Source organism: Taudactylus pleione, unplaced genomic scaffold, assembly GCF_031769625.1.
Source record: "Taudactylus pleione unplaced genomic scaffold, aTauple2 ptg000608l, whole genome shotgun sequence".
NCBI classification, from domain to species: domain Eukaryota; kingdom Metazoa; phylum Chordata; class Amphibia; order Anura; family Myobatrachidae; genus Taudactylus; species Taudactylus pleione.
In genome coordinates this window covers 1,718,554-1,743,956 of record NW_028285010.1, presented here as the reverse complement: position 1 = coordinate 1,743,956, position 25,403 = coordinate 1,718,554, and the positions used below count along the sequence as shown (strand labels likewise).

Here is a 25,403-nt window from a genome sequence, read left to right as displayed (position 1 = left end):
CTCACCTAGAATAAGATGCACTTACCTGGAATAAGATACACTCACCTAGAATGAGATGCACTTACCTAGAATAAGATACAGATACACTCACCTAGAATAAGATACACTTCCATAGAATAAGATACAGATACACTCACCTAGGATAAGATACAGATACACTCACCTGGAATAAGATGCACTTACCTAGAAGAAGATACACTCACTTGGAATAAGATACACTCACCTGGAATAAGATACACTTATCTAGAATAATATACACTCACCTGGAATAAGATAAACTCGCCTGGAATAAGATACACTCACCTGGAATAAGATACACTCACCTAGAATGAGATGCACTTACCTGGAATAAGATACACTCACCTAGAATAAGATACACTTACCTGGAATAAGATACACTTACCTAGAATAAGATACAGATACACTCACCTGGAATACGATACAGATACACTTACCTGGAATAAGATACACTCACCTAGAATAAGATACACTTACCTGGAATAAGATACACTTACCTAGAATAAGATACAGATACACTCACCTGGAATAAGATACACTCACCTGGAATAAGATACACTCACCTGGAATAAGATACACTCACCTGGAATAAGATACACTCACCTGGAATAAGATACACTCACCTGGAATAAGATACACTCACCTGGAATAAGATACACTCACCTAGAATAAAATGCATTTACCCGGATTAAGATGCACTTACCCGGAATAAGATGCACTTACCCGGAATAAGATACACTCACCTGGAATAAGATACACTCACCTAGAATAAGATACACTTACCCGAAATAAGATACACTCACCTGGAATAAGATACACTTACCCGGAATAAGATACACTTACCTGGAATTAGATACTCTCACCTGGAATTAGATACTCTCACCTGGAATAAGATACACTCACCTGGAATAAGATACACTCACCTGGAATAAGATACACTCACCTGGAATAAGATGCACTTACCTGGAATAAGATACTCTCACCTGGAATAAGATACACTTACCTGGAATAAGATACACTCACCTGGAATAAGATACACTCACCTGGAATAAGATGCACTTACCTAGAATAAGATACAGATACACTCACCTAGAATAAGATACTTACCTAGAATAAGATACAGATACACTCACCTAGAATAAGATACACTTACCTAGAATAAGATACACTCACCTGGAATAAGATACACTCACCTGGAATAAGATACACTCACCTGGAATAAGATACACTCACCTAGAATAAGATACACTCACCTGGAATAAGATACACTCACCTGGAATAAGATACACTCACCTAGAATAAAATGCATTTACCCGGATTAAGATGCACTTACCCGGAATAAGATACACTCACCTGGAATAAGATACACTCACCTAGAATAAGATACACTTACCCGAAATAAGATACACTCACCTGGAATAAGATACACTTACCCGGAATAAGATACACTTACCCGGAATAAGATACACTTACCTGGAATTAGATACTCTCACCTGGAATTAGATACTCTCACCTGGAATAAGATACACTCACCTGGAATAAGATGCACTTACCTGGAATAAGATACTCTCACCTGGAATAAGATACACTCACCTGGAATAAGATGCACTTACCTAGAATAAGATACAGATACACTCACCTAGAATAAGATACTTACCTAGAATAAGATACAGATACACTCACCTAGAATAAGATACGCTTACCTAGAATAAGATACAGATACACTCACCTAGAATAAGATACACTTACCTAGAATAAGATACACTCACCTAGAATAAGATACACTCGCCTAGAATAAGATACACTTATCTAGAATAAGATACACTTATCTAGAATAAGATACACTCACCTGGAATAAGATAAACTCGCCTGGAATAAGATACACTCACCTGGAATGAGATGCACTTACCTAGAATAAGATACATTCACCTGGAATAAGACACACTCACCTAGAATAAGATACACTCATCTGGAATAAGATACACTTACCTGGAATAAGATAAAGATACACTCACCTGGAATAAGATACACTCACCTAGAATAAGATACACTCACCTGGAATAAGATACTCACCTGGAATAAAATGCACTCACCTGGAATAAGATACACTCACCTGGAATAACATACACTTACCTAGAATAAGATTATCTCGCCTGGAATAAGATACACTCACCTGGAATAAGATGCACTTACCTAGAATAAGATACACTCACCTGGAATAAGCTACACTCACCAGAAATAAGATACACTTACATGGAATAAGATACACTCACCTGGAATAAGATACACTCACCTGGAATAAAATACACTCACCTAGAATAAGATACACTCACCTAGAATAAGATACAGATACTCTCAAATGGAATAAAATACACTCACCTAGCATAAGATGCACTTACCTAGAAGAAGATACACTCACCTGGAATAAGATACTCACCTGAAATAAAATGCACTCAACTGTAATAAGATACACTCACCTGGAATAAGATACACTCACCTGGAATAAGATACACTCACCTAGAAAAAGATAAACTCGCCTGGAATAAGATACACTCACCTAGAATAAGATTCACTCACCTAGAATAAGATACAGATACACTCACCTAGAATAAGATACACTCACCTGGAATAAGATACACTTACCTAGAATAAGATACATTCACCTGGAATAAGATACACTCACCTAGAATAAGATACAGATACAATCACTTAGAATAAGATACACTCACCTGGAATAAGATACTCACCTAGAATAAGATGCACTTACCTGGAATAAGATACAAACTTCTAGAATAAGATACATTTACCTGGAATTAGATACAGATACACTCACCTAGAATAAGATACACTCACCTAGAATTAGATACACTTACCTGGAATAAGATACACTCACCTGGAATAAGATACACTCACCTGGAATAAGATACACTCACCTGGAATAAGATACACTCACCTAGAATAAGATACACTCACCTAGAATAAGATACACTCACCTAGAATAAGATACTCACCTGGAATAAGATACAGATACACTCACCTAGAATAAGATACACTCACCTAGAATAAGATACACTCACCTGGAATAAGATAGACTCACCTGGAATTAAATACACTCACCTAGAATAAGATGCACTTACCTAGAATAAGATACACTCACCTGGAATAAGATACACTCACCTGGAATAAGATACACTCACCTAGAATAAGATACACTTACCTGGAATTAAATACACTCACCTAGAATAAGATACACTCAGTCCTTAATGCCTCTCCTGGTGCAGATGGGCGTAAGTGGCAGATTGGTGCAGCTCTGCATAAGCCATATGTGTGCTTCCGCTTCCCGGACTGATTTCATGCTGGATGCAGATAGGCGTAGTCCTCGCGGGGCAGTAGCCCTGCTATGCGAAGTAACTGCTTCTATTTGCTGGCACAAAGTGGTACTGTATGAGATCTTCTGCATGATTCGGGATATGGGCACCTGGTATAACGGTACAGGTACATGTGCTTGTAACAACATGTGATGCACACATACTGGTCAGCTCTTAGCAAGTGAAAATGCTTTACACTCACTTAATAGTGATTTATTAGCATGATCTAATCCGTGTATGTAGATATGGGCATGATCTAATCCGTGTATGTAGATATAGGTATGATCTAATCCGTGTATGTAGATATAAGCATGATCTAATCCATGTATGTAGATATAAGCATGATCTAATCCGTGTATGTAGATATCACCATGATCTAATCCGTGTATGTAGCTATCAGCATGATCTAATTCGTGTATGTAGATATAAGCATGATCTAATCCGTGTATGTAGATATAAGCATGATCTAATCCGTGTATGTAGATATAGGCATGATCTAATCCGTGTATGTAGATATAAGCATGATCTAATCCGTGTATGTAGCTATCAGCATGATCTAATCCGTGTACGTAGATATCACCATGATCTAATCCGTGTATGTAGATATCACAATGATCTAATCCGTGTATGTAGCTATCAGCATGATCTAATCCGTGTACGTAGATATCACCATGATCTAATCCGTGTATGTAGCTATCAGCATGATCTAGTAGTTAAGTAAAATCTCACGGCTGTACCTAAGTCGCCCTTTTCTCAGAAGCCGTTGGTAAATATCTGTTGGGCATTTACTGTACACAGGACGCCTGGAAGGACGTCACACAATGGGGCCACTGTTACTATCATGAACTGCTCCTCTGTTTTACTTTTAAATAGTCGATTGAACCTGTAGGAAAAGGTCATGTTGTGTTTTACTAACCTATTAATGGCATCCTTATAAGCCCATGATCATTGCCGCTTTGTAACATATGTACTTCCGTTGGTGCAACAAAAACAATTTCTGCCTTATAAATAGCATATTTAGGAATATCAGAATACTGTGCATCATGTCAGTGCTTCAAACCATTTTTACATTCAATTTTTTGCTAGTTTTATATCACATTTTGTTACCTATATTATAGTTGCTTTTATAAAATGTGACTATATTTCTTAGTGACTTGACCTTAGTGAAGGATTAAGAGCTCATCCATACCTGTATTTGGATTTTGTAACTCGTTCTCTTTCTATGCTGGCACCGAAAGTGCTAAAAGCTAAACTCTAACCTGAAGGTCAGCAATGAGACTCTGATCTTCAGCAAATCTAGCATAGACTGCCCATGTTTGGCGGGATGTACTAAGCATTGCAGTAGTATATGTGCCTGGGTTACACCAGGAGAGAACAGTAGTATATGTGCCTGGGTTACACCAGGAGAGAACAGTAGTATATGTGCCTGGGTTACACCAGGAGAGAGAACAGTAGTATATGTGCCTGGGTTACACCAGGAGAGAGAACAGTAGTATATGTGCCTGGGTTACACCAGGAGAGAGAACAGTAGTATATGTGCCTGGGTTACACCAGGAGAGAGAACAGTAGTATATGTGCCTGGGTTACACCAGGAGAGAGCAGTAGTGTATGTGCCTGGGTTACACCAGGAGAGAGCAGTAGTATATATGTGCCTGGGTTACACCAAGAGAGAACAGTAGTATATATGTGCCTGGGTTACACCAGGAGAGAACAGTAGTATATATGTGCCTGGGTTACACCAGGAGAGAACAGTAGTATATGTGCCTGGGTTACACCAGGAGAGAACAGTAGTATATATGTGCCTGGGTTACACCAGGAGAGAACAGTAGTATATATGTGCCTGGGTTACACCAGGAGAGAACAGTAGTATATATGTGCCTGGGTTACACCAGGAGAGAACAGTAGTATATGTGCCTGGGTTACACCAGGAGAGAACAGTAGCATATGTGCCTGGGTTACACCAGGAGAGAACAGTAGCATATGTGCCTGGGTTACACCAGGAGAGAACAGTAGCATATGTGCCTGGGTTACACCAGGAGAGAACAGTAGCATATGTGCCTGGGTTACACCAGGAGAGAATAGTAGTGTATGTGCCTGGGTTACACCAGGAGAGAACAGTAGTGTATGTGCCTGGGTTACACCAGGAGAGAACAGTAGTGTATGTGCCTGGGTTACACCAGGAGAGAACAGTAGTGTATGTGCCTGGGTTACACCAGGAGAGAACAGTAGTGTATGCGCCTGGGTTACACCAGGAGAGAACAGTAGTGTATGCGCCTGGGTTACACCAGGAGAGAACAGTAGTGTATGTACCTGGGTTGCACCAGGAGAGAACAGTAGTATATGTGCCTGGGTTACACCAGGAGAGAACAGTAGTATATATGTGCCTGGGTTACACCAGGAGAGAACAGTAGTATATATGTGCCTGGGTTACACCAGGAGAGAACAGTAGTATATATGTGCCTGGGTTACACCAGGAGAGAACAGTAGTATATATGTGCCTGGGTTACACCAGGAGAGAACAGTAGTATATGTGCCTGGGTTACACCAGGAGAGAACAGTAGTATATATGTGCCTGGGTTACACCAGGAGAGAACAGTAGTATATATGTGCCTGGGTTACACCAGGAGAGAACAGTAGTATATGTGCCTGGGTTGCACCAGGAGAGAACAGTAGTATATGTGCCTGGGTTACACCAGGAGAGAACAGTAGCATATGTGCCTGGGTTACACCAGGAGAGAACAGTAGCATATGTGCCTGGGTTACACCAGGAGAGAACAGTAGCATATGTGCCTGGGTTACACCAGGAGAGAGCAGTAGCATATGTGCCTGGGTTACACCAGGAGAGAACAGTAGCATATGTGCCTGGGTTACACCAGGAGAGAATAGTAGTGTATGTGCCTGGGTTACACCAGGAGAGAACAGTAGTGTATGTGCCTGGGTTACACCAGGAGAGAACAGTAGTGTATGTGCCTGGGTTACACCAGGAGAGAACAGTAGTGTATGTGCCTGGGTTACACCAGGAGAGTACAGTAGTGTATGTGCCTGGGTTACACCAGGAGAGAACAGTAGTGTATGCGCCTGGGTTACACCAGGAGAGAACAGTAATATATGCCCCTGGGTTACACCAGGAGAGAACAGTAGTATATGCCCCTGGGTTACACCAGGAGAGAACAGTAGTATATGTGCCTGGGTTACACCAGGAGAGAACAGTAGTGTATGTGCCTGGGTTACACCAGGAGAGAACAGTAGTGTATGTGCCTGGGTTACACCAGGAGAGAACAGTAGTATATGTGCCTGGGTTACACCAGGAGAGAACAGTAGTATATGTGCCTGGGTTACACCAGGAGAGAACAGTAGTATATGTGCCTGGGTTACACCAGGAGAGAACAGTAGTATATATGTGCCTGGGTTACACCAGGAGAGAACAGTAGTATATATGTGCCTGGGTTACACCAGGAGAGAACAGTAGTATATATGTGCCTGGGTTACACCAGGAGAGAACAGTAGTATATATGTGCCTGGGTTACACCAGGAGAGAACAGTAGTATATGTGCCTGGGTTACACCAGGAGAGAACAGTAGTATATATGTGCCTGGGTTACACCAGGAGAGAACAGTAGTATATGTGCCTGGGTTACACCAGGAGAGAACAGTAGTGTATGTACCTGGGTTACACCAGGAGAGAACAGTAGTGTATGTGCCTGGGTTACACCAGGAGAGAACAGTAGTATATGTGCCTGGGTTACACCAGGAGAGAACAGTAGTATATGTGTCTGGGTTACACCAGGAGAGAACAGTAGTATATGTGTCTGGGTTACACCAGGAGAGAACAGTAGTATATATGTGCCTGGGTTACACCAGGAGAGAACAGTAGTATATATGTGCCTGGGTTACACCAGGAGAGAACAGTAGTATATATGTGCCTGGGTTACACCAGGAGAGAACAGTAGTATATGCGCCTGGGTTACACCAGGAGAGAACAGTATTATATGTGTCTGGGTTACACCAGGAGAGAACAGTAGTATATGCGCCTGGGTTACACCAGGAGAGAACAGTATTATATGTGTCTGGGTTACACCAGGAGAGAACAGTAGTATATGTGTCTGGGTTACACCAGGAGAGAACAGTAGTATATGTGTCTGGGTTACACCAGGAGAGAACAGTAGTATATGTGTCTGGGTTACACCAGGAGAGAACAGTAGTATATGTGCCTGGGTTACACCAGGAGAGAACAGTAGTATATGTGTCTGGGTTACACCAGGAGAGGACAGTAGTATATGCACTTGGTATGCAAAAAGTTGTCACTTTAAAGTGTAAATAGTAGATGCTGTAGTTTCAGTATCCATTTGGTGCACAATATAATATTTTAATGAAGTGACCTATATTTAGGACAGTCTATGCCGGGATAGTGTTAGTGACAAATGATGAACTCACATTTACATTTTAAAGTATAATACATATACAAAAGCAAAGTAATAACTAAGTTCAATGAAATAAAAACATTTGTGCATTTACATTTTGTAGTGGCCTCTCCTAGAGAGACCCCTCTCTATGCACTGGTTGTTCATTTTATACCCCATAATATTGCCTTAGTTCATTTTATACCACACAGTGCCACCAGTTCACAATATGCCACAAAGAGGACGGAGACCAACCAGCTCCTACCTGAGGGGGATACTTCCTAATGCTGGACTTTACATTTTGAGTGGAGATCTTAATGTAGACACACTGTCCTTTTCTGCGACAGTCCTAATCTCCATGCTCGATCCCCATCCCCCCAGCTTCACAAAGGCCTTAATCAAGGAGAAGCCTACTCTCCGACAGTGCAGGGTTTCCGGATGAGCTCAGCTGTGTCTGTGAGACAGGAGTGTGTGAGATGGAGCGTTACTCAGAGGGAGACAGAGATCGCCCCTTTTCATGCCCGGGCAATGGGCTGGGATGGGGAACTTGGTAGACAACTATATGAGCTACATCCGGGGCCCCATGAGCCTCTGGGCCTCATAGCAATGACACCGCTTGTACCCACTATAGCTACACCCATGATTTGTTGTCATAGGGAATCTGCTCTCCTGCTGTGGACTGAGGGCCGGATTCAGAGATGGACGGAATTGCAGAGCCGCACACACGCAGCACACAAGTCACACACACGGAGCACACACACATGCACGCGCAGCCCACAAGCCGCATACACACATGCACACGCAGCCCACAAGCCGCACACAAGCCGCACACAAACCGCACACACGCAGCGCACAAACTGCACACACGCAGTCCACAAACTGCACAAACGCAGCACACAAGCCGCATGCACACACGCAGCCCACAAGCCGCACACACGCAGCCCACAAGCCGCATACACGCATGCACACACGCAGCCCACAAGCCGCACACACGCAGCCCACAAGCCGCACACACGCAGCCCACACGCCGCACACACGCAGCACACAAGCTTCTGTGCAATTCCATGCATCTAAAATGCAAATAAAGTAGGAGGTGTCTGTAGGAAAGTCATCTCCTTACTGCATCTGCGATCCCAGCGCTGTGACTGAGGTCACAACCTGGAATCACCGATGGTCGCAATGGTTGCCTCTATGGCCAGGCTGCGGAGGCTGAAGCATACCGCAGCCTGGCCAGGTCATGGTCACTTGCGAGACCAGGAAATATGTGTCCACCGATGCAGTCCCTGGCCCCTTCCCTCCTGGAAAACGTTGCCCAATCAATTACGCTGTGGTTTGGGGGGGGTCTGCAAGCGAGATCGCAGGACCTGTTCTGTCCATGTGCAGACCCCAAACCATTGGATTAGCGTACATCTCTGAATTATGCCCTGAATGCTGATGTATTACTTAAATAATGCAAATAGACCACAGCAGCTACACTATGGGGTATAGTTACTAATGTGCAGGTATTTAGAAGAGATGTTACCCATAGCAACTAATCAGATTCTACTTAGCATTTAACTAGCACCTTCTAGAAGATAATAGGTAAAATCTGATTGGTTGCTATGGACAATTTTTCCACTTCTAAAAACCCGCACTTTAGTAAATATACCCCTAATAGTTTATATAGTATCAGGGGGAGGGACAGGATGTGGCTGCTGGTCATCGGCACCACTGGTACTTATCTCGCACCAGACGGGCACCTTTTGCCACATTCCATTTGCACCCAGTCCCATCCCTATTAGTCCTCTTTAAATTTAACATGAATGCAGAGTTCAACTACACCTCGTGTTTTCATCTGCGCTTGTTCCAGAGCTGAGAGCACGCAAGTCAGAATTAATTCAATTGTTTCTATAATTAGTGACTAAATACCAGCAACTGGGTTACAACGGGTGTAAATACTCCTATTTTGATGCGTACAATAGGGTAGGTGTAAGGTGGCGCTGATAATGATGACTGTTAGCTAAGCAGGCGTACCCATAGCAGTGCTCACCTATAGCTCTCTATACCGGCAAATAGCTGCATTTGTGCCAAGTACTCACCTCTGGAGCTACACGGGCCCAAGGTACTTCCACATCTGCATCTGGCTGAAGAAGTCGAAATCACAAATGCAAAAAATCTATATACAGATGGAAGCATGAAACGTCATTGTGCAGACAAGCTTCTACATCATCCCGGCCGTGGTCCAGTTATGTCATTTTCCCCGGATTGTCTGCATACATCACAGGCTAATACCATTGCTCCTCAATAGATAACAAACTTCTGGGGGGGCAATATGCCTCAAATAACTGGCAAATATACATATTATTACTAATAACATAAATGACTAATTTCTGTAAATATTTAACCCAATTTTCAAATCTTTTCACAGGTGCTCGGCCTATACAACACCATTAACCCAGAAGCGTCAGCCTCTCCATGCTGTGTATCGCAGGATTTAGAATCTCTGACCATCTTGTACTATGTTGGAAAGACGCCAAAGATCGAACAGCTTTCAAATATGATTGTGAAGTCGTGTAAATGTAGCTAGACATGACGTAAGAGCATGTGGTTTTAGCGGACAAAAAAAAAACTTTTTTTAAAAAAGAATACAAAAAAAAAAACATAGGCCTTGTTTGATCAGTGTTATATTCTAAAAAAAAAAAAAAAAGAGACAAAAAAAAAAACGGTACTAGTGTGAACTTTTTGGAAGTTTTTTTAATAACTGGCAGAAGATGAAAGTCATTGAAGACTTTACTGAGTTTTAATAACTCAAATAATGACAATTGGAGAGGAACGTTCCCCTCCTTATCCTCCCTCCACCGCTAAATGTTCCTGTGTTAGGTAAGGGACTTGGGACAAATGTTTGTATTGGCAATTACTGCCATGAAGATCCCATATCTCCTGACGAAATTAATTCCGTCGTGTCATGTTGCTATTTTGGTACTCTGTTGATTGCACGGTTATAGTATGAGATATTTCGGTCTTCCTTGATGCCTGTGGCATATCAGCTTTCCAATGGCCACTTTTTAATTATGTTTTTTTTATTATTATTATTATAGTATTATTTGAAGAAGGCAACAACAAAAAAAGAAGAAAAATGTAAAAAGTAGATATCAACATAGGGGAATTTGCCTGACATAAAATTGCAGACACGTTTCACGGAATAGAGTCTCTGTTTTCCTCAGCAACTTTGAACAACAAAGACATTAATTTAAAGGAAAAAAAAATTAAACACTGGAAAAATTTGTGTTATTATGTGAAAGAAAAAAAAAACAGGAATATCCCATTTAGTGGCGTTGTATCTGTCCCGTGCCGTACTTGATCCCTCTTTTTTTGTTCCTCCAGTAGTCTATCTAGCCATTGGTTAGATTCCCCTGTTTTTGCTGTTGACATTATTTATTCTTGTGTAACTAATAATTTTATTATACCATGGAATATGTGGCTAAACAAGGACGAAATAAACAGCTAACATAACATGTAGTTTAATGATATAAGTGTTTGCTAGCATATGGATGTAGCTATCACTTTCATGAATGCACCATTTGAAAGGTAGTAGTTGTCTGCAGCTTTGAAAAGCTGCCTAAGGATCCACTGGGATCTAGTTACATTACAGAGACACTTCCACACTGACATGTACACTCTACGTTATCCGTTTAATATAACCCAAGGCACCTCAAAAAGGTCAGCAGCAAGGAACGTCTAATTCTCTAATTCCTGCGACTTGGGGCTATGTGTTCGCACTCCAATGGCACTTTGCAAAAGAGAAGTTTTTGAAAACTAAAGTTTACTTTGCTACGAGTATTAAATAAACTGATAAGCAATGATGTGTTCACATTATTTTGCTTGAGTTTGTACTTGTGTCTGGCCAGTTCTGAACTGCCTCATTATGGGTTAATTAGTATACCTCCCAACAGTCCTGATTCTTATAATGGGAAAGAGAGGCACGGTTTAACTGGATTATAGGCACGGCCATTGCAAATTGGGTTGTGGCCTTTGAAGATTGGGGATACAGCCAAGGTGGACTGTTGGGCAGGGCTAGTATTGACCATTTTGCATTCGTGAATGTTGGGACTCCATGTACGTCTACAGTATGTAGACTTCTGAAGGATCTGGTAACTGTGTAGAACACTACTTGTTTCCCATAGCAACCAAGCAGAATCTACCTGTAATTTTTCCATTACAGTTTATAAAATTAAAACAAACGTCTGACTGGTTGACAAGGGCATAAGCACCTCTTCTACACCATGCTCTGTGGAACATCTTTCATAAGTCCCCAACATCCGTATGCTCATCTAATATGAGAAACACAATTGTAAAGTTTTCTGTAAATAGAAATGAGAAAAAAACTTTAGTCGCTATAATTTTCGATCTACTTTACATGCAAAATCTCTGACGGAGGCATTCATTTAAATGTTTTATTATTTGTACATTTCATTTTATAAACCAGTGAAATATTTTATATGTACTGGTCTAATCAACAGACCTTTCTATGATGCTGTATAGCTATGCTATGTTTGTTTTGGGTATATGTAATTATACCGATAGTATTACAATAGGGGGTTTTCAAAGCCAGCTTTATTTAGAGCCAATCCTGTAGATCTCTGTTTTAAACCATTGAAAAAAAAACATAAGAATTGTGTACATCATGTGTAATATTTACAACCATACCATGATATTTGTACTCCGAAAGAAATGTCAGCTACAGTCAGTCTTCATCTGATCCCTCAGCTTGATGATGTTCCTTGTAGCTAGTCAGAAAGAGTAAAGTCCTGTACAATGACTTGCACTACAATACATATTTTATATTACTTACATCAACCTCCTTGTTACGCCCTAAACTACCTGACTGCAGTTTTTCAGTTTTATTTTGAATTATGTTGAATTTTGTGCATGTTTCTGATCAAGACAAACAAAGGTGATATTTTTATTAGAGATGTGCAGGCTCGGACCGGTTCACATTTTCCCGCCAAATTTGGATTTCTCTCCAAATTTTAGATCTCCGAAAGAGGCAAAACGTCATCTTTGATGGACAATCATCATCTTTCATGGACAATCATCATCTTTCATGGACAAACATCATCTTTCATGGACTTTTGTCCATGAAAGATGTTTATCCATGAAAGATTGTCTCTTTCCGAGATCTGAAATTTGGCGGGAAAGATCAGAATTTGGTGGGAAAATCCAAACCGATCTGAGCCTTCACATCTCTAATTGTTCTGCAAATCAATTATTCTTTTGACTAGATCTATTGGCAATTGCAAACGGCTTCCTATGTGTGGCAAATCATAAGGTAAAGTCCAATTATCTGGCATACGTAATACTATGGTTTTACACAAGTCTATTGGGACGCTGTGGGGACTTCACTCCACCCTCACAATATCATCATGGTAATGCTCTTAGCTGTATTGTTAAACAAATGTATTCTGCATGGAAACATTTAGTTTAACGTCCGAATATTTCCCAAAATGCTACACTCATGAGCGATATGATATATCATTGAACACCAGGGTAATGTGCTCTTCAAGCATAAGTAGTACTCCGTCATTTTTCGAGTCAAATTTGTAATGTTCCAGAAATAATGACTGTGGCTGTGAGAGACAATTACATGCATTTCATTAGTCAGTTATTGCTATATCTTGGAAAAATTTAATTTCATTTTAATTCAATAAAATCATATTTTCAATACATAGCAGAAAATATCCACACATACATATAAATTCAGAACATTAAACATGGTGGTTTGTATCTTGTGATTTTTTTTATAGTTTTTTTTTTTTTAAAGAAGGATCATTTTATTAATTTTCATTTTCTTTTCTGTTTTTAAACAAATCTAGACAAATCAAATATCTAATTTTTCTTTCACTCAAATTACAGTGAATTACAAACCGTCACGGACTGTTTACACATCAGAACCGTTATATACTTTTTTTTAATGTGCAGTTACTGCCCAATAATAATTATTATTGCTAAAAAAAAAATTGGTGGGTTGAAATATTTTTTTTTTCTCAATTTTAGAACCTACAGTATGCTTTCCGAATTACAACCATAAAACTGTATGATTCAAATCTGTGTAAATAATTATAAATACGAGCAGGAACACTTAAGTGATTTTATTTTGTTGATATTTTTTACAGTAATGTTAGAACGCAGTGAATATGTCATTAACCATTCATTTCAAATGTACAAAAAAAATATTTTATAAAAGGCTGAGAAGCAGCACATGAAACAGCAACAACCCTATAAATGTGTATTTTATAGTTGTAAAGTCTTTGTTTTTTATATCAACAAAAAGTTTACCAAAAAAATTATCATTGAAGCTTTTTTTTTTTTTTTTACTTTTAAAGGAAATATGCCAAGTGTTCCTTAATGTCATGTTAGCGAGTAGAGATGATTAAAGAGAGAAGCCAATGAGTAATGGGCCGGTGGTTACTGCTGGTATTTCAGATAGCAAAGGCTTCTTTATTTTGCAATTCAAGATGATTGTCTTGTGGTGGATGCCGTTTAATGTGAGTAATGTGGATGTATTCAAAACTTCATTGTTTTAGAATATATTTTTTGTCACTTACCACTTCCGAATGACTGTTTTCCATTTGAATTAGGTTTATTTTATATTCTTTATGATGTATTGTTGCAGAACATTTTTTTATTAAAGAAAAATCCATATTAGGCTTTATCAGCAATACATCTTTATAAACCATCTGGAGAAAATGAATAGAAAAACAGTTCAGCTGTATTTTTGTGACTGATTAATCTGTATTGTAACACAATGTATGTCTGTTTTCGTGGTGCTGTAGTGGTAAATAAATTATTTCAGTTGTACAATCATGCTTTACTGGTTTTATTTTCTTATTTTTTTTACTTACAGAGGTCCGGTCATCGCCTCACAAATCCACTTTATCGGTACATCATCAGTAGGAAAATTGTCTACTTGAATTTGCGTTAAAAACATTAAGACACTTATTGTAGTCGCTTTCCCATTCCCCAGCGGCAAATACAGTCGGTATCTTTATAAACCAGCTGCAGAGAATGACAGTTGTATTAGTGACGGAGAAATATGCTGGATAAAGCTGGTATTTTCTATAATGAATATAATTCCTGCACAGATATAAGCATATAGCACCTCTGTGAATTATTTAGTGAGTTTATGCATAAAACATATTAAGTAAGAGCACAATCCTATTGAAAGACTAAAGGGAATTGTTCAGGCTGCTACATGTACATAAGTGTCTGTATGTGCTCGCTGCAAATGCTATCACCATACCTCCCGACTGTAAGACGCGCAAAATACAGAGAAAATAAGCTCCACCTTAGATCCGTCCCCTTTCTTGTAAGCTCCACCCCCTTTGATATCCTAAGGCAGTGGTTCCCAAACTTTTTTGAATCGCGGCGCCCTAGTGCATCGGAATTTTTTCATGGCGCCCCTAAGCCAAAAAATTTGTTATTGAGAAATTCAGAAAACAATGTAGTGAAGTAGTAAAGTGAAGTAAATTGTGCTCATCTATCATCCTTAGGTTCGTTTATGTTGTGGTGACAGGTTTGAGCTTCTGTTTTTCCACATATTTAATATACATTGACCGTAAATAATTTGATTTGGTGCTGGACCACCAACCAGAGGCACCCCTGCAACCGTCCCGAGGCACCCCAGGGTTTCGCGGTGCAGTTTGGGAGCCACTGTCCTAAAGTAAGGAGACTGGGATCTATTCTTTCATTTAGGGCTGGGATTGGGGAACCTTTTTTCTGCTGAGGGCCATTTTGATTTATAAAATATTATCCTCGGGACCGGTGCTAGCCACAACCCCTCCATGTGATGTCACATGGGGGCGGGGCCACAATCACCGGTGTTTACAGCAATGCCTGGAGCATCCTCAGGATGCTCCGGGGAGCTGTAAGGGCAGCGGTGGGACCATCTGAAGCATCCTAAGGACGCTCCAGGCTGCACTGCTGCATAGATTCTGGCTGCAGGGGGCCATTCTAGGCACCCCGATAGCCAGATGAGGCTAACAGAATAAAGCTCAGAGGGCCAGACCAAATGATTATGGGGGCCTTATACAGCCCCCGGGCCTGAAGTTCCCCATCCCTGATTTACGGCATAGAACTCTGAGGAGGGAATTCAGTTAGCTACAGTAATATACCACGGGCTCATTTAAGCAGCAGGGCTATTCAATACTGAGCCGAAGGCAGCCGCAGGCTGCAGCTAGCGGATTTTATTGGGGCCTGAGCAGGCACGAAAAGAAATCCACGTTAAATAGCCTGTTTGTGGGTGCCGCGACCATGTTAACCCATAGATCGGGGAACTTAACCGGGATTGTATAAGTTAACGCACGTTAACACGGTAATTTTCCGGGCAAGAAGAACGGGTTCTAGTTGAATAGCCCGAGGCTATCACCCTTCTTTACCCGCGGTAAATTACCGCTGCTAATCAAATTCTCCCTTAGATCATTTTTATTATAGTTTTAGGTGTGTTTTGCCGTTACTTAATTTATCCCATGGTGGAGCGACATTTCATATGGAGTCATGTGGCCCAAGTGACATCTCTGCTCACCGAATATAAGGAAATATTTCATGTAATATCTAATACCGCAGGCAATAATAGGGTTTTAAGAATGATATCATCAGAAAATCCTGGGGATGGGGTCATTTAAGGTTGCGGCGTTCTTTACAGACAAATGTCCTGTGGTATGGCTGCTGTGAATGTCAGCGGAACGTGAGAAGTGCTGGGAAACGCCCAGTGTAATGGTTTATTAGTAACAGCGGTAAAGTCAGGGTTAATGCGGTGATAGGCGGAGTCAGTGATAACAGGTCTGTCATGGGAGCACAGCACTGTCACACATTGATGCTCGCAAAGGCATGGTGACGTCACCCCGGCAGTGCGCTGCTACCTGGATGGAGACAGCGTGGGAGCGCGCCCTTCTTATACATTTATCATTTTAAAACTTTTTTTAAGCTTAATATCCAGGTTTTTACATACAAATGAAAAGTGCGGTAAAAATCTGACATCATTCTTTCAAATCCAACTTTACATATTTGAACCAGAAATAAAATGAATAATTAGTCCCTTACTTATAACTCTGAGATGTCCTCCTGGAGACCGAGCGCCGCTCCCCACAGCTCTTACACTGGGATCTGCTCTCGGCAGTCTGGGGATGAGTTACAGGCGTCTTCTCTCCTCCTCACCTGTTACCAATGAGAGCTACAGTGATTAATGGGGCCAGCTTAGACATCTGGGGGCCAGAGCAGGTGCAGCGCCTACTTCCGCATGATTTGTGTCAGCCGATGTAGATGATGACACAGTCTCTCCATTCTCCTGTAACCTCTCTGAGGTATCACTAAGTTGAACCAGTAGTGATGATATTGTAGCCCATCAACTCACCATCAATGTGACATTACAGACTTGGGAATGAAAATCTAGTATATAATGTTACTAGGAACCAGTGACACGTTTGAGTCATCACTGGGGAAGCCATTTTGTGAGATCATTACCTTCTGTAGCAGCCATTTTATGAGATTTTACGAGCTGACCCAATGTTGGCTAGAAAGCAGTTTATGGACTGGTGTTGTTGATGTGACTAGTTCCTAGTGACTGCATACAATATACTGCGTTCTCAGGATTGTTGTTTCACCTCACATAATGGCTGGGCATAGGCCATGGTCCAGGCTCTCTCTCCCATGAGGTGCAGTGAACTTACCTCCCGTCATAGCCCATTCCAAGAGGGACACAGAGCTCTGTTCCTGGACTTCCCGCCTAATGTATGATTGCCGCCACCTGAGCTAGTTAATTGATAAGACAGGTGTTTCACCACAGGTGAGGGCAATCATACATTTAGAGGGAAGTCCAGGAACAGAGTATTGCGTTCTTCCTGGAATGGGTCATGTTGGTTTAAGACTATGCCTTAAACCCAGGCCGGTACCTCACTGTAAAACGCCCATTAGTACTGAATACCATCCCTCAGTCCCCAATACTTATACCATTTAGTTTTCATGCAGCACTTAGTACTAGGCTGCTAATATCAGACTGTACTTTATAACTAATAAAAGCCATATTGTGTTTATCACATCCATATAGTCGGAGTGTTCATTCCATTCATTAGAGAGTGGCTGTTTTCTGCAATCACTATATCCATTGTTTGCCATCTACCAATCCCCATTACAGTGATCCCAACCAGTATTGGCTCCAGGGGTGGGGCTGCAGCACAATCCAAAATTCAAATAGGGGAGGAGCCCCACCAACTGCCAGCGAGTCCGAACCATCTATGTTTGGGGTGGCAGTTGGTGCGGCTCCCCTATTTGAATTTTGGACTGTGCTGCAGCCCCACCCCTGGTGCCGCCACTGACCCCATCCATCGCACCATTGTACTCATATTACTGCCTTTATTGAAATAATAATGTCCATGTAGCAGGCAGTACTTTGGCTTTCAATATGAACGTTGGTAAGAGAACGTGGGATCAGGCAGGGCAGAAAATACTAATGTCACAATTGTGGGCGCTATATGTGTTCAGAAGTACAATGCCAGCGTCGCGGCATCAATATGACCGCACAGCCCTCATCCATCCCCTGATGAAAGCAGTCGCCACAATCACCAGTACGCGTTTGCGCCAGCGCTATCCTTGCTGCAAGAGATCCCATTGGAGGCGGTTGGTTATGGTATAACCGTCACGTGTGCCAGGAGGAACCAACGCCTGCATCCGTACAGGGCAGGCCTTACCCACAATGGGAATCGCACTTGGTAATAAACATGTCTGGAGTATCCTGTAACAAAATTCAGCAATAACCGATGTGTATCGGAATATATACTGTATACTGTCATGTTTCCCAAATCCTTCATGTTCACAAGAGCATTTGTAAAATCATTATTTCAGAAATTCTGAATTTTTCATTTCCACAGAAAAGGACGTTCTATAATAAGTCTATAAATAGACTATTAAATATAAGTAATAGCAATAGCAATAGTATAGTATTTAGTAATAAATAAAATAATGGCACCTATCCTCTCTACACATGATTTGTTATAAACACATGCGGTAACTCTGTGACGTTACACGGCCTAGGAGGAACGCTTATTGCCTGCATGATACATTGTTACAATGAAACATTCCTGAATTTCTGTGAACAACGTTTGTAAATGACGACAATTGCCACATTGGTCATGTTCCGCGTTCTCCGGTGCCAAAGAGGTTAACTAAATATTGCCTTCACAGAGACAGGATGGAACCAAAGACGGTAAAACATATTTTTATTAGAATTACCATTATATATAACAACATTTTTATGAGTGGCTGAGGAGCAGCTATAAAGTGCAGTAACATAATGGCCATGTCCTAAGCCCCATCACAAGGTATTGTTCTCCTCCCCAGGGCCTTGTTATGTCAGCATTCCTTCTAACGTTGGATGGGAAGGAGATAAAACATTAACAATAAAACCAGAATCTCAAACCGCCAGGCTGGCCCAGCACGGACTAAACATGTTTTTACCATCGCTCTCTGGAATAATGTTAAACGGATCCCTACATGAACTCACATTTTTTATAGCTGGAAGACTGATTAAGTTTCATTTAAGTCTTTATGGCCACTGCTCCTACACAAATAGCTCTATTCTGTAGTATTTCCCTGGGAGCCTTCCCTTTACCCTTTCATTGCTTCTGGAGAGGTTGGGAGGGTCAGCACAGCCTCGCTGCACCATGGACTCTAACAGATGTTCTCTCTGGGCTATCCAGGGCTAAAAGAGCAACAATCTCAAGTGTCCATAGTTTTTATGGTAGTCAGGCGCACGTCCTCTCTGGTTACTGTAGATGCCCTGTAATTTAGCTTTTTGCTTGCTCAAATCCCATGAACATCTTTGCAGACCAATCGTGAACGTTGTTGTAAATTTGCGGATCACAGTCAGACTCCCACATTGGCCGCTATCGTTAAGATGTTCATGTCATGTTATAATGATTTTTCATTTGAGACACGATTCAAATCACATTTTACAATCAAACAATAAACAATACTGGGCCTAAAGTGCAAAGTTACCAGCGCGCGCTCACCTGGGAAATTCCAGCGAACGTCCAATTTGCATACAGTATGTGCACCTGGATTGCGGCGCAAGGTTCGAGGCTCGGCAGCCTGCTGCCTGTGACCTGAGTGGGAGCAGGAGGTCGCCCAGGACGCGTGGGGATAGATGGACGGCATTAGGAGTCTTACACGTAGCAGTTTGCGCACCAATGTGCTGCCAGGGTCAGACAGGGGAGAACCCCGGGGGGCATCGCTGTCTGAGGATCAGACTATGGGCCTGATTTAGATCGCCATGCAGAGGTTTACACAGATTGAGCGATTGCTTGCCGTTACGCCACATGCAATTAAGCTGCACTGCGCAAGCGCACAGAGGATTCACTCACAAAGTGAGTGACAGGTAATAAGCATTTGGGGCAGGTAACCGGGGGTTGCTAGGCAAACGCAGGCGTGTCGGGACAGTTTAACCTGTTTCATTGGTGTGCATAAATTAGCCATTGTAATCTCCTTCGCAGCACGAGAGCTGCAGTGTGTGAGTCAGACGTACCTAGAAGCTGCCTGATCTGCGCCGATGTTCCTAATGTTCACACTGTCGCACGTCATCGAATTGATATAAGACGGCAGCAGCGGGCGTCCCTATGCTCGGCTAAGCTTAGGAGACATTAGCATATTTTCACTATTGCGATCTGTGAGAGAATGCAGCTGCGATGGCATTTACAGTAGGTGCAGATCTGAATCAGCCCAGCGCACTCACATTATACATTGTTACTCTACTAGAGCGTCAGTACCTTGGTGGCTCTGCTGGCAATCACCCCTCTACCATGCCTTATACAGCAACCATATTCTTTGGAGGCTTACTATATCTTCTCTAATGGTTGGCCACACCTCCTCTGGTGGCTTGCCACACCTCCTCTGGTGGCTGGCCACACCCTTTAGTGTGGGCCCTTACCACTGCATTCCCCAGGGGGCCGGCCCTTCATGCCCCAGTCCAACACTGTGAGGAGTATAGAGGATGGGAGGGAGCGCTGTATACTATACATAGAGGATGGGAGGGAGTGATGTATACTATACACAGATGATGGGAGGGAGCGATGTATACTATACATAGGGCATGGGAGGGAGTGATGTATACTACACATAGAGGACTCGAGGGAGTGATGTATACTATACATAGAGGATGGGAGGGAGTGATGTATACTATACATAGGGAACAGGAGGGAGCGATGTATACTATACATAGGGAACAGGAGGGAGTGATGTATACTACACATAGAGGACTCGAGGGAGCGATATATACTATACCTAGAGGGTGGGAGGGAGCGATGTATACTATACATAGGGGACGGGAGAGAGCAATGTATACTATACATAGGGCATGGGAGGTAGCGATGTATACTATACATAGGGCACGGGAGGGAGCGATGTATACTATACATAGGGCACGGGAGGGAGCGATGTATACTATACCTAGAGGGTGGGAGGGAGCGATGTATACTATACCTAGAGGGTGGGAGGGAGTGATGTATACTATAAATAGGGCATGGGAGGGAGCGATGTATACTATACATAGAGGATGGGAGGGAGCGATATATACTATACCTAGAGGGTGGGAGGGAGCGATGTATACTATACCTAGAGGGTGGGAGGGAGCGATGTATACTATACCTAGAGGGTGGGAGGGAATGATGTATACTATATATAGGGCATGAGATGGAGTGATGTATACTATACCTAGAGGGTGGGAGGGAGCGATGTATACTATACCTAGAGGGTGGGAGGGAGCTAGCACCGTGATCTGTGTTGAATCATCCAGGTGTATCAGTCCCTAGTGGGTATTGTAGTCTTTCATCCTGTAATGTTATATTTTAGGATTATCCTGTGCATAAAATATTCCATTCCCTCCAAGAATGAAATGATCAAGGTGACATCTTCCTTGTGTTTGTACGGGACGATAACATTTATAGGACTGGGCCTATATCTCAGTGGATGATGAAATGTTTTATGTGTAAATAAACACAATATTTTTATTCTTGGCCCACTACAATCTGGGGCCAGTCTGTAAGAGATAAATGTCCCTTCATGTCCGCGGCCAACACACCTTTGCTTAAGGTTCTTTGCTTAAGCAGTTAAGGTCTCGGCAAAAGCTGCACAATCAAAATGGGAGATTGTTTTCATTATTTACACATTTAGGGGCGTGTTCTGCGCCTTCTGCGTATTCTGCGTGTTCTGTGGGGCACAAAGTAAAATAACTTCATGTCTCCATACAGTCTGACGTGGAAATTTGGTTGTGTTCGATACTTCCAAGTGGACACATTTTTGCACCTTCCAGCTGCTCTACGGCGAAGTGCGTTTCTAGTGATGCTCCAATCAATGTATTGGAAATATTCAATCTAATAGAGACAGCCCCGATGTCCCTCCCATTCTCGCGATTAATCAAAGACACAAAGGAAGCTAAACGAGTCACCGTTTTACTAGGAAAATGTCAAAGTTGAAATTGATGTGGCTCTAGATGGATTGTAGCTAGCGCTAATGCTCCCACCCCACGCGTTTTCCCGTGGGTCCAGGAAACAGTAGGATGTGCACTTTGAAATGCGCTTGGCAGACATATAGCAGAATTTGCACAATAAAGGCAGCATAGGACCACACAGTCTGTAATGAATGACCCAATGCCAGGACCAGCGGCTCCTGTTTGTCTCAGTAATCTGTTCTCCAATCCCGGGGACTCTTAGCACCCACACCCTGACCAGGGAAACATTGCAGCCAGGAATAGGGGGAAGATACGTTTATAACCACAGATTAAGTTTTCTCCTAGAATATTGTTTGTGCAGCAATGAATGAAGCAAAGAGAGAAGTTTGGATGGATGTGGAATTCCATGGAGACAGGAGATAACCCATCTGCGTAATGTGGTAACACAACGGATCAGTATCCAAAGTTTAAAAACAAACTTTTAAAGAAAAAAAACAACAACATTTTACTTCTTGTGTCTCTGATCCTCTCCGAGTTCTCAGCAGGATAATACCCCGCGGATAAACATCTGTTTTTCATAAAAAAATGTTTTTAATATCTTTTGATATAATAACAGCTTGATCCCTGGAATGTGCAGAGAATGTAAAGGAATGAATTCACAGTTTGAGATTTAGAGCGTATTTTTACTGAGCGTAACCGCTCACAGCGCAGATTCCCTAACGGTATTAGGTCTCACCAGTAAATTACCAGCGACACTTTCATGTTGTCTCCTTACAGAACTGATTTGCCCAGAAGGTCTCCCCATTATATATTGCTACAAAGTTAGAATTTTTGTGTTGACCTTTTTGTATTTAGTTACAATATCTGTATATATTTGGTATTTTTCCTTCATGCACTTACCATAAATTACATTATTGATGAAATAAAAATGATTTGATCAGTAAAAACGTAATATTAGAACCATTGCGGGGGATAACTAGACCAGTCTCAGGCATCGTATAAGGCACCGCTCTAGGGTAACACATCTGCATTATTCTTCCACTGATAGTATTCCCTATCTGTAGCTGGGCCAGTGCCCCCAATGCCCACACACAGGCCCTGGCAAAGTCATTCATTACACATTGCTCAAAAGGTTTTGGGCTTAAACACGCTGGGTATGGGCGGCTTGTAATAAATAAATGGGCTCGTTTGCACCTGGTTTATTAGTTGTGATAATGTGGCCTTTGTAACATGAATGGTTTCATGACACCGTCCCCAAATCAAAGGTACTTCTACATAGGGCCCCCTAATTGCTTTACAGGACCCCTGTACAGTAATATATAGTTACACACAGAAACACGCTATACACAGACATACACTAATATACTGTATACACACACACACACACACACACTCTGACATAGTGATATACACACACAATCACATTGATATACACACACATACGCTATACACACTAATATACACGCTCACATACAGTGATATATACACATACTGTACAGTAATATATAGTTACACACAGAAGCACGCTATACACAGACATACACTAATATACTGTATACACACACTGTGTGTGTATATCACTGTATGTCAGTGTGTGTATACAGTATATTAGTGTATGTCTGTGTATAGCGTGCTTCTGTGTGTAACTATATATTACTGTACAGTATGTGTATATATCACTGTATGTGAGCGTGTATATTAGTGTGTATAGCGTATGTGTGTGTATATCAATGTGATTGTGTGTATATATCACTGTATGTGAGCGTGTGTATAGCGTGTGTGTGTGTGTGTATCAATGTGATTGTGTGTGTATATCACTGTATGTCAATCACATTGATACACACACACACACACACGCTATACACACGCTCACATACAGTGATATATACACACAATCACATTGATATACACACACATACGCTATACACACGCTCACATACAGTGATATATACGTACAATCACATTGATATACACATACGCTATACACACGCTCACATACACTGATATATACACATACTGTACAGTAATATATAGTTACACACACACACGCTATACACACACAAACATACACGAATATACACACACACACACACACACACACAGGAATATACACACACTCACATACAGTGATATACAGACACAGTAATATATATACACAAGCATACAGTAATATATATACAGTATATACACACACACAGGAATATACACACACTCACATACAGTGATATACAGACACACAGTAATATATATACACAAGCATACAGTAATATATATACAGTATATACACACACACACATATGCTACGTAACACCCTGCTAATGGGATTCAGTGGTTCGGCTAGGATGGCCTCTTCCTGTAATCACTCCTTCCCCTCCCTTAGCAGAGAGGTCAGGGATTCCCCAATCCCAGAAACAATAAACACATCAGATATAAACAGTCTATAGGTGCCTACACACATAGCGATATTTTACACGATCCGGCTGATTCCGACGCATCGGAACGACAGATCGTGTAAAATATGCCCAAATCGTGAGTAAATCGTGAGCCCCCACTCACCATCACGATGCTATTGGTGTCCCCGCTGGTCGTACATCGCATCCTCAGATCTGCCATGCTGTAGGGCAGATCTGACAATAAAGTCACATTCTAGGTGTTTGATCTCTTACGCAAAGCAGTTTACAACAATATCACAGCAATAGTGAGCTTTTATGTTTGAACATTATCCTAGGTGAACCTAATACTGTTCTTCATAGAACACTTAATATTACTGAATAAATCTATTCTCCTACAGAGTCATACATCCACAGACGTGGATGCAATTACTTTCAAACACTTTGCTTTTTATTCAAATAACACATCTCCCCTAACAAGCAGATCAGTGACACATATTACTAGGGGTGAGTGGGTTCGGATTTCTGAAATCCGAACCCCCCCGAGCCCCCCTGATCCGAGGCCAATCCGAGTCAGGCTCGACTTTTCCCGCCTGACTCGGATCTGAAATCGAGGCAAAACGTCATCATCCCGCCTTCCGGGTCTCGCGGGTTTTGGATACTATATAAAAGGTACCCGCGTCTGCGCCATTTTCTCACTCGGCTGTGGAGAGTGAAGAGGGAGGGTAGGAGTTAGGGCTGTGTAGTGTAGTGTA

General features: G+C 41.7%; 1 protein-coding gene across 1 annotated transcript in view; it reads left to right on the top strand.

Moving 5' to 3' along the window:
* TGFB2 (transforming growth factor beta 2) overlaps positions 1-14,596 on the top strand; it is a 224,101-nt gene extending 209,505 nt beyond the window's left edge. Inside the window, exon 7 of the mRNA XM_088454021.1 lies at positions 10,193-14,596. Within this exon, the coding sequence (XP_088310147.1) occupies positions 10,193-10,351 (159 nt within the window). The 3' untranslated portion in view covers positions 10,352-14,596. The remainder of the gene's footprint in view (positions 1-10,192) is intronic.
* The last annotated feature ends 10,807 nt before the right edge of the window (positions 14,597-25,403 follow it).